General features: G+C 29.4%; 1 protein-coding gene across 4 annotated transcripts; it reads right to left on the reverse strand.

Annotated features, from left to right (window-relative positions):
- Positions 1–348: 348 nt before the first annotated feature.
- Positions 349–6,867, reverse strand: LOC112702820 (membrane protein of ER body-like protein). Of its 4 annotated transcripts, none has more exons than XM_072199298.1 (9): positions 6,062–6,727; positions 5,354–5,503; positions 4,468–5,046; positions 4,164–4,367; positions 3,504–3,758; positions 3,088–3,426; positions 2,711–2,965; positions 2,391–2,452; positions 349–1,155 (listed from the first exon to the last, which is right to left on the reverse strand). In XM_072199298.1, the coding sequence occupies exons 1-9, from the start codon at positions 6,486–6,488 to the stop codon at positions 700–702; spliced, it is 2,727 nt and encodes a 908-aa protein (XP_072055399.1). In that variant the 5' UTR covers positions 6,489–6,727; the 3' UTR covers positions 349–699. The 4 variants fall into 4 exon arrangements, with proteins under 4 accessions (XP_072055399.1, XP_072055400.1, XP_025609787.2 ...); XM_072199299.1 differs by having other exon boundaries at positions 3,088–3,423; positions 6,062–6,634; XM_025754002.3 differs by lacking the exon at positions 5,354–5,503 and having other exon boundaries at positions 3,088–3,423; positions 6,062–6,867.
- Between the last annotated feature and the right edge of the window lie 3,543 nt (positions 6,868–10,410).

The raw sequence follows: 10,410 nt of genomic DNA on the forward strand, positions 1-10,410 counted from the left end.
AATAAAAGGTTAAATTAAACACTGGACATTATCCAATTTTTTTCACTGGAGATGATCCACTCTCATTTATTGATAGGCTTTGTTTATTGAAATTTAAATGATCTAAATTGAATTTTTGTTTCTTCCCTTTCTGTTTAATCTTCAATTAAATATGATTAAAATAGAAATAAATTTTAGTCTTATGGTCATCCATTTTTTAATCACATAACCTATGCAAAAATATCCTGTTCAAAATTAAAGATTTTAATATTTTCATTTACAATATTAGTAATCAAATAATATTCAAAAACCCTGTGCCATTACAAATTAAAGCTAACAAGGTGATGCATACATTGACAATAGTGAATATGGGGAACAAAGATGTTATTGAATTCTCTTAATATAAGTCCAAGACATGAAAACAAAATTGTTTGAACTTTGATATGTTACCCCTTAACACAGGCAATTTATTCCTAACTATTTCCCTTTAGGGAACACATGTTTTAAAGATCTCGTAATACTAGAAAGACAACAAAAACAGACAAAACTTATCTTATTTAGTATTCATTAATTATTACTATAATTAATGAATATTAAATAAGACAAGTTATGATTGTTTTTTACTGACTTTTTTTAGTTACCAAACATTTATGTTTGAAGATCCCCACGAGAAAAATGCTCCAGTAACTTCCAAAAATGTTCCAACTTCTTCCCAGTGCTTCAGTAAGACATCCATGCTGTTTTAGTATCTGCATTTGACATGGCAATTGCAAAACCTGAATCTGAGTGAGTGAGTTTCTCCAGTAGATCCTGGACTAGGTTGCCTACTATGTAAGAAATCCCTGAGGCCACAAGCGCCATAGTAACATAGTATGATGCAGTTTTAATGTAGGCTTTTGGTTGTGGTTTGGTGTAAACTTTGCCAATGGCAAGAAGAATCACGCATAGAAGCGAAGCGGTTACAACTGCCGCGAGCTTCACTTCGGTATAGTAGTTCTTGTTGATCAGGACACCATAGACGATGATGGGGATAGAACCAAGGATTAGGAATGATAGAACAGCCACTACAACATGAAGCAAGAAGTTTGATCTACGTCCGAGTAGTTCTTGATATCGATCGTTTATCTCCATTTGGTTTGTTCCGGATCCGGAGTGATCATCTTTCAATTCCCAAAGCTGAGGACAAGAATAAATTATTGGTTAAGTGGATGGAAATAGAATAGGATTGAAAATCCAAAGCCAAGACATGACATCATGGTTTGAAGTAGCATTAGATTAAGGTGAACACTCTTCATGTGAAATTCATAGTTAAGAGCAGTTAGATGATAATTTAGTTAAATTTGTCAAATCATCTAATAATTTTCAAATATCAACTTCCTATGGAGACAACTACATGCAAGTTTTTACCTTAGAATAATTAAGATTAATTACGTGATATATGCATGAATCACCACTTCTTTAAAAAAAAGGTTAGTCTTTCGGATAGAGGCATACAACTGATCTTACATCTAAAACTTCCTCTTACGACCAAGTCTTTTTTTAGATTTTTAAGTGTTGAATTCAATTCATATCATAACAGTAAAAAAAAAATCAATAAAACCAAAGGAAAACAAAAATAAAAACTACTACTTTTCTTGAAAATTACATTTTTATATTTTCAGTAGTGCTACGTTACCAACTTTTTATCTGCCAAAATCTGCCAATTTGAGTTGGGCTGGACATGAAGCCCATCTACTAAATAAAACCACATCTAAATTAATCATGGTTTAATCTTAATTTATCACGTGTTGGTAATAGTTGGCAGACTCTCTCTTGGTAACGTATACTTTTCCTTATATTTTTCACTTCTTTCTCCTAACACCATAATTTCATCCACCCACCACTTCCTACCGCTGCCGATCACACCCCCCCCCCCCCGGCCGGCCGGCCATCCTAAACTTCCAAATCCTAATCCTAAACCCTAAACATTAAATCCGATGACCTAAATTCTAAACCCTTAATTTTAAATCCTAAATATTAAATTTTAACCGGAATCCTAAATTTGTTTACTTTATTCAGTTTTAAATGTTATTTATACTTTCTTATGCTAGGAGTTGTATTAGATATAAAACCTTACCAACAACTTAGGTTTTTGGGAGAGACAATACATATATCGAGGAAAGAAGAATTGCTTTATTTATTTTCAATACATACTACTTCTAACACATCATTTCAACTACCATATCATATATGGTGCAGAACTTTTTACTTTATTTATTTTCTTTTTTTTTCTGATGAAATGTGGTGCAAAGATACTAATTAGACAATAAAAAAGTAATTGTTGACGATGGCTAACGAAATTTAATGTCAGGATTATGAAAAGAGAGAGAGAAAGAGCACGGAAGCATGTAAATTTTATTAAGGCCACTTACATTGTTACCAAGGATGACAAGTCCACCAAGCAGATTTGCCAATCCCAGTGCAATGATATTCACTGCAACATACACAAAAATTAACTAAATTCATCAGCTTTCAGAATTTGAAGTAAAAAATCACAAATTTGCATTAACCTTCATAAGTGTGGATAGTAATAATCCTAGCAGTTCAGCTAACCTTATATATTTTTTTCTGTTTCTTTCTAAGAAGAACAAGCTTTAATTCCTATACAAATCTCTATTAATCTATTCCAAAATACTAAAGTATTAACTGATCTTCACTCTTGAAAAGGGAAGGTTCGGACGCGATCACTTACACGGGGCAGTACCAGAACCAACTGCAGATGTCACAATTCCAAGACTAGTTATTGATTCAACTAAACCACCATACACAATACTTTTGAGTATTTCCCATTCTTTCGGTTCACCAATTTCAGCCATTTCTTGTTCACCAAGGCTTGTGGTATGCGAGTCAGCAATAATCGCAGCTTCAACTGGAGCATGATCTTCTGTCCAAGATGTTGTGAATTCAACTGCTTCTTGGTCAACAACTACTATCACATCACCACCACCTGTACCATAATAATAACAATTATGGTAAGCAAAACTGTAAGAGTTCTTGTAGGAAACTCCAATAAGCAAGAAACAATTGAAATTGATGACTAACCAATGATAATGTATTTAATGTACATACCCTTATTATTTTCTTTCCCATTTAATATAGGATCTTGTTTTGATGGAATTATAGCATCAATTGCAGAACCTTGATTGTAACTAGCTACATCACTGGCAATCGATTGAACCAGTGCTTGTGTTCCTTGCCTCGGAGAAGAATAACTAGCTACTTCTCTTGGTGACTTATCCAGCAATGGAGTCAACAATGTTGTAGGATCCGGAAATTTAGGCTTCCCATCATAAGAATTGAGAATGGAATCTTTAGCTGGTTCTCTACCATTAAGATGTATTTCAGTAGCAGCTGCTGCTACCGAAACGCTATCATGTTCCGAAAAGCTCACTGGCAAGGTACTATCTGCTTCAGAGTTATTAAGTGAAGTGAGCATCACTACATTGAATAAGGAATGAAGTAACAGAATTAACAATATAGTATACCAGATTCTACAGATGACAAATCATTCTGAAACAATGAATCAATCAATTTTTTATCAGTCGATCGCTTGTTCCCTGATACAGTATTGGACTTGATGCTATTTTCAGTCCACGGTTCAGTTTTCGCAGCCGAAGCTGTATCCGCAACTGGAGCTTCTGGAAGACCATTTACAGAGGAAGTTTGTATATTGGAGGTGGCCGGCGTTGAGTGATGCTGCTCGGTGCGAGTAGTTCTAGAATGTTCAATGGAAGCATCACCTTCAAATGCATAAAAAATGCAAGCAATTTAATTGAAGTAAGAAAGAATTATTATTTTTTCTTTTTCAAAATAAATCAGTCTTGAGTGAAAACACTGCAAGCTAAGTGCACAAATTTCTAGTGTCTCTCGGTAGAAATATAAGAGTTTCTGATAAGAGTGAAGAAAAGGAAATTAAATCACAAGGAGAACAGATAATTCTAGGTTTTATACTATGCTTCATGAAACAATTTGTCATATCTGTACAAGTCTGAATAGTAAATGTGTGTAGAAATTGCCTCATTCAATGTTATTCATGTGTCAGTGTAAAAGTTTCTTTAAGAATCATAGTGAGCAAACCCTGTAGCTGCAGATCTCAAATAAGAACTGAAATATAATTAAAAAAGATGAATGAAAGCCTTGCTTACTAGTTATTTTCCCTTTATTTGGGGTAAATAGAGAGAATAGCCAATTTGATTTGGAGCTTGTTGACACATTTGAAGAATTTTGTGAATTGGATGCAGGTATACTCGAAAGATTTTGCGACTCGGACGAAGGTATACTCGTATAATTTTGGGGAGTAACATGCTCGCGGGCGCTACCAACATTGCGGAACAGATTGAAGCATCTTCCTGTGAATGACATCATTAACTTCACATAGATGATAGGCTTATAATCATCACATATCATGCAAGATATTAAAAGACCACACTTAAAATGAACATATGTCACCACTAGGAATGAAGAAACTGAAGCATGATAAACATCTAAACACTTCTGGTTCTCTTTCACCATTATAATCATCATCAGGTTGCTCTTCACTAACAATTTCAGTTGTTGCATTTGGTTGATCTCCTTGGTTGACTTCTTGTGCAACACTTTCGACCGGCTTAGAGATAACTGTATCGACCAAGTTATGACACTCTGCCTTGTTTTCTAAATTAGGAACAGTCCTTTTCCTTTTCTTGAGGATAACCCTTTTAGTAATGCAAGAATGGCAATTAGGACAAAACAAGTCATGTGTCTCTTGTTTTTCCAATACAGCTTCAACATCATAATCTTTCAGTTGGTCAATTTCTTCTTTGATCTTAGGATCTTCCTTTTCATTAGTTTCTTTATCATCAAATTTTGTGACATATGTAGCTTGTGATTCAGATGAACTGGTAGGGACTTTGTCATCCGCAGTTTTTGTGTATCCATTGTTGACTTCGTCGGATATACCATTGGGAATGACTGCATCTTCTTCCACATGATTTTTTGGAAGAACTAGTCCAGCATGGTCACCGTTTTTAGATCCATTAACTTCATTACCTGCAATTTGCAACAGTTTTAGACTAAAATTTAAACTGAATTGTTAAAAAACATACAAAAGTACCAAATGACAAAAGTCAACAACATGTCTAAGAAACTAAAACAATGTCAAAATTTGCATTTTCAGGACATTCTAACAACAACAAAGGTTTCAAGGAAACAAAGAACTGAAACTCCAATCATGTCATTCAGCGAAATATGGATAGAAGTCGCTTCAAGGTCCCGGCAAGTCGATACAGAGAATCTATCTTAATATGGCATCGAGAACTGCTGACTGTGTACTCTACATATCTTGCCAGCTACTGACCTTTAGTTTCACAATCAAAACCTAGTCCATGTCCAGTCAAAGTTTTGAGATTCATCAGCAAGTCAGGGTACTCATTAAGGTTGGAAATAGGCACAGTCCAAGGACTGTCGAACCACTTGGTCCATGTACAGTGGTGGCATTTCCACATTCCTTCATCCATGAAAAATTGATGAAATATACACTACAAGTCAAGAGAGGGAAAAAAAAAAAAAAACATCGCCAGATGTTTGATAAAGAAAATGATTTTAGACCCAAGAGATGCCATAGGCTGAAAATCTGTCATATTAGTTGGCTAATTCAGAATAAGTTTTCTATATTCTAGATGTCCTTATTTACAAGTAAGTAAAGAAAAATTGAGATTTTACCTGAAATCAAAAACGTAAGTTAGTATGTAAAATAGAAATTGTAACAAGATTTAAATCGTAAAATTGTCAAACTTAGTACAAATTTTGTAAAGTCAATTGACTCATTTAAAGTCGTAATATCAGAAGATTTTAAGAGTTAAATCGAGATTCTAGCTATTAGGTTTAGAACACCAATATGAATTGTGTTTCTCTAAACAACTTCCCCAATTAGAAAACAACTAGAACTTCAGATCAATGAAACTAGGACTAATGTTTATTGCTATTAACACACTGAAAATATGAACACAATACAACAGTGTTTCTCTGGGAATAACTGATGTTACAGTTACAGGAATTATAGTACCTTGTTGTTTGTCAAAGTAAACACTGTTAATTTTGTGGGATCCAGAATCACCATTTGTTGCAGCAGCAGCAGCTCCTACAATTTCAGCAACTATCCCGAGCCCAACAGCTTCAGAATCTGCTTCATCATTCTTCAAATGATTTCCATTCTCACCATCTTCTTCTTGTTCCTCTTCTTTATGAATATGAGATCCATCTGTGCCGTTGACCACAGAGAAGACCCCTTTACTGTGCTCAACACCATTGCCACCACCATTAGAATAAGAAGAAATTGATGAGATATCCTTGCTCTTTGGAAAGAACTTCCGTCTCTCCAAACCACCATCTTCTTCTTCTTCTTCTTCTTCCAATTCTTCAACTTCTGCTACTACTTCTGGTTCTTGTTGTTTATGTTCATGCTGTGTACAATGATGCTGCTCGTGTTCCATTGATTCTGACAGGAGCAGAAAGTTGAGACACAAAAACAATGACAAGGCTTTATCTTTTGGGAGAAGCAAAAGTAGGTTTTGTTATGTGGGGCTTATTTATGCTTCTTTGTTCTTAATTTCTTATCATTGATTGATAATTGAAACTTACAGATATTCAATACAACGCATTTAAATCACTACACCAACCCCACCAACTTTGGAAGATTGTGACTTTCTCCTCAAAATGGCCTATCAAAGACAATTTATGATGGAGAAAAAACTTGTGCTTAAAATTGATTGGTTCATGTGATTAAAAAATCCTTTTTTTGGGGGCTGAAAATGATCATAGAGTACTAATATAATATATGTTGTATTGGTTATTTGATTAAATAAAAGTAATAATAAAAAATAGGTCTTAATTCTGAAAGATGTACCTTGGGAATCTGAACAGTGTGTAATATTCTGTGTGTCTGAAATGGAGATGAAAGCGACCAGTTTGGATCGCTCCCTGTACTTATAATAGAACATTGCAAAGCAAAATAATGTAAAGTTCAGTAAGATGGAAAGAATTTTCTGAATAATGGAAAAGAATCTGAAAGAAAGACACAATAATTGGTCCCATAGTCCCTGTTTTTTTTTTTTTTTTTAACTAATAGGAGGGAAATAGTTTGTTAACGAAGTTGCTTTTTAGTATCTACAACTACAGCTACATGTACAATAGGGAATGAATTTTTTTAATTTTTTTTTAATAATAGAGAGAGTAAAGTATAATTAAGAATAAATATGAGAGAGAATAACGAAGAATTAGAGATTACATTTTACACTTTCTTTTTGTTTTAACAATTAAGAAGATCCATTCCCTATTTAATATATTCTATTTAGATATATACTTAATTAAAAATGTTATTCGTATACTAAAATCATCTATTAGAATCAATTACTAATATCTTTGTGTATAATATATATATGGTTTAATTTATTTTGCAATATATATTTGTTTCTAATATATATTTTATACTAATAATAGATTTTAATAGCTAATTTTAATGCACATATGACATAATCGATACTTTGAAAAATATTAGAGAATTGTCAAAACTTATTATTTTTAATAATTAATTAATAATTAATATTTAAAAGTGTGGACAATCTTTTCTTTTAAAATTAAAGAATTCTCTCATCATTCTCTCTTTCTTTGATCATTTTTCTATCTCTCTCATTTCTTTACCTACTCTATCTGATTTATATATCATTATTAATGACTAATTATAATTTTGACAATAAAAATGTGCAACATAACACTTTTTAATTACAATTAAAATTAAAATTAAAATTAAGATATAATTATATTATAGAGTAAAGTATCGTTTTCGTCCTCAACGTTTGGAGTAAGTCTCAAAATTGTCCCTAACGTTTCAATCGTCCTATTTAAATCCCTAACGTTTCGAAACTAACTTAATGTTGTCCTGCCGTTAGGGATCCGTTAACAGAATTGATGGCGGGACAAAATTGAGACGATTTTGAAACGTTAGGGACTTAAATAGGACGAAAACGTTGGAGACAAAAATGATACATAGAAATAAATTTTAATTTTATCCTTCAATAATATCAATTTTTTACTATACATAGTATTCAATTATTTTTTAATCGCATCTAAGTAAATTACACTTAATCATATTACTTTCATTTTAAATAAATTATTTTTTTATAATTTTACTCTTAAAGATTTTTAGTTATCATGAGATGTTTATAGAATGACTAGTATATAAACTTGCAGAAAAAAAATAATATATATATATATATATATAATAAAATATTAATTATACCTTTTGTTTCTAAATTATACCACAATGTATCACATAACATTTCCTCATTAAAATCAAGATAAAATATTTTCCTTTAAAATTAGTAAGTTCTATTCCTCCATCCTTTCATCTACATCTCTCTCCTTCTCTATTTCTCTCTATCATTCTCACTTTATATATAATTTATATTTTATGTTACCAATTTGACAAACTAAAATATGTTATGAGATATTCTTTCATTACAATTAAAATAAGTTTTTTTCTAAATTTAACAAACTTCATCTCTCTATCTTCTTCTTTATATTTCTCTCTTTTTTTTCTCTCTTTTTCTACTACTCTCTATCTTTCTATCTATTCTAAAAAAAATAAAATTAATAAAATAATATAATTAAAAAAATTTAGTAATATTATTCACAAAAAATATATTATTGCTATTATTATTAGTATATTTTTTAGTTTTTTATTTAATTTTAAATTTCATCACTTATCTTTTTAATTTATATTTTTTTCTCTTTCTTTAAATATTTATTACATATAATTTAGAGAGAATGCTAATATTGTGATTAATAATTAGAATCAAGATTCAATTATTTCAAAAAAATTAATCTTGATTTGATTTTATAACTATCAATATAACTTTTTTAATACTAATATCTAATATTATATATATATATATATATATATATATATATATATATATATATATATATATAGCTAGCGAGAGGGAAAAAATATTATTTTTAAATAATAAATATAATAATTAATTATTTTTATTTGTAAAACAAACTTAACATCTAATCAAAATATAAAAGTATATAAATTAAATTCTTTCAAATTTTAGATAATAAATGTTAAAATAAATTATTAATAAAAATTAAACTATTTCATATAAAAATAATAATAACTAAACAGCTTATTATTTGAATTTTTTTATCTACGAAGACATCGCTCTTCTCAGCCGACGGAGACTTTTAATTTGTTCCCTATAATCTTTTGTAAAAATAGTTTGATTCTATAAATCTTTTCTATCATAATCTATAATATCAAAACAAAACCAACATAATTTCAAAAGATTTATATTCCTGTAATATTATTATAAAAAAATATTAGTTATTAGACTAAAAAAATAAAATTAATAATTAAAAATGATCACAAAAATAATAACATCTAATGGTCTTTGAACATTTCTCTTCTTTTTTAGATTTGGTATCCTTGAAGTGATTTCTAAAAATGTGCTATCTCTAAACTCTATTTTGTCTATACAAAAATTGATATATAAATTTTATCATATTTAAAGAGAGACATTTCATTAATTAATTTATTGTCACGTAAGCTTTTTTAAATTATAATTTTAATTTGTATATTTTTTAATTTATCTTTTTTCAATTATCTCTCTTCATTTAACAGTCTCTATTAGTATTATCTTCTAATTAATATTAATAATAAATAATCTTTATTAATATTATTTTTTAATTAATTAATTTAATATTATTATTAAATTTTTTTTCCTAAAAAAATTATCATATTATTCCTTTGTCATTAACTTTGTTTATTAATATTATTTTATTTTTATATATTTTATGTTATAGTAAAATAACCTATATATTATATTTTTTATAATTTTTGAATTTTAAAAATGAAATTATAAGTTGTGAAATCAATTTATATTCAATGATATTAATTAAGCGGAATTGTTGCAAAAGTACTTGGATTTATTTTAATTTTTTTTTATAATTTATGTTCTTTAACTTACACAAATGATTGTAGAGAGAAAAAATATTTTTAGTGAAGCAGAATGTATGAGTCAAATTTTGTTTGAGTGTCGATATATTAATTACTTTTGTATTTATAGGTTAATTTTTTAAAAACTTTAGCTCATTTATCAAAATCATATATATATATTAGATTGTTAGAATTAGTTTTCATTATATTATATCATTGTATTATATTATAGAATTTATTATGATATGATTTTTTGTTCTAAAGGTTATATAAATTATTTTAGAACTAATTATAAAATCAGAAACTTTTCTATTATCATTTTAATTATCTAAAAGATCATGTACAAAATTTATGGTGTTAGATTTTCACACATTATGCAAGTCTATATATTTCAAATATTGTGACATGAAGAGTTC

Source organism: Arachis hypogaea, chromosome 7 (assembly GCF_003086295.3).
Source record: "Arachis hypogaea cultivar Tifrunner chromosome 7, arahy.Tifrunner.gnm2.J5K5, whole genome shotgun sequence".
Lineage (NCBI taxonomy): Eukaryota > Viridiplantae > Streptophyta > Magnoliopsida > Fabales > Fabaceae > Arachis > Arachis hypogaea.

Bases quoted from the DNA above. Each gene is read 5' to 3' on its own strand.
- LOC112702820 (XM_072199298.1), bottom strand. From the start codon at position 6,488: ATGGAACACGAGCAGCATCATTGTACACAGCATGAACATAAACAACAA. The intron at 3,427-3,503 runs GTATACTATATT...ATAACTCTGAAG, and splicing joins TTTGTCATCTGTAGAATCTG to CAGATAGTACCTTGCCAGTG. The intron at 2,453-2,710 runs GTAAGTGATCGC...TGTATGTTGCAG, and splicing joins TGGTTCTGGTACTGCCCCGT to TGAATATCATTGCACTGGGA.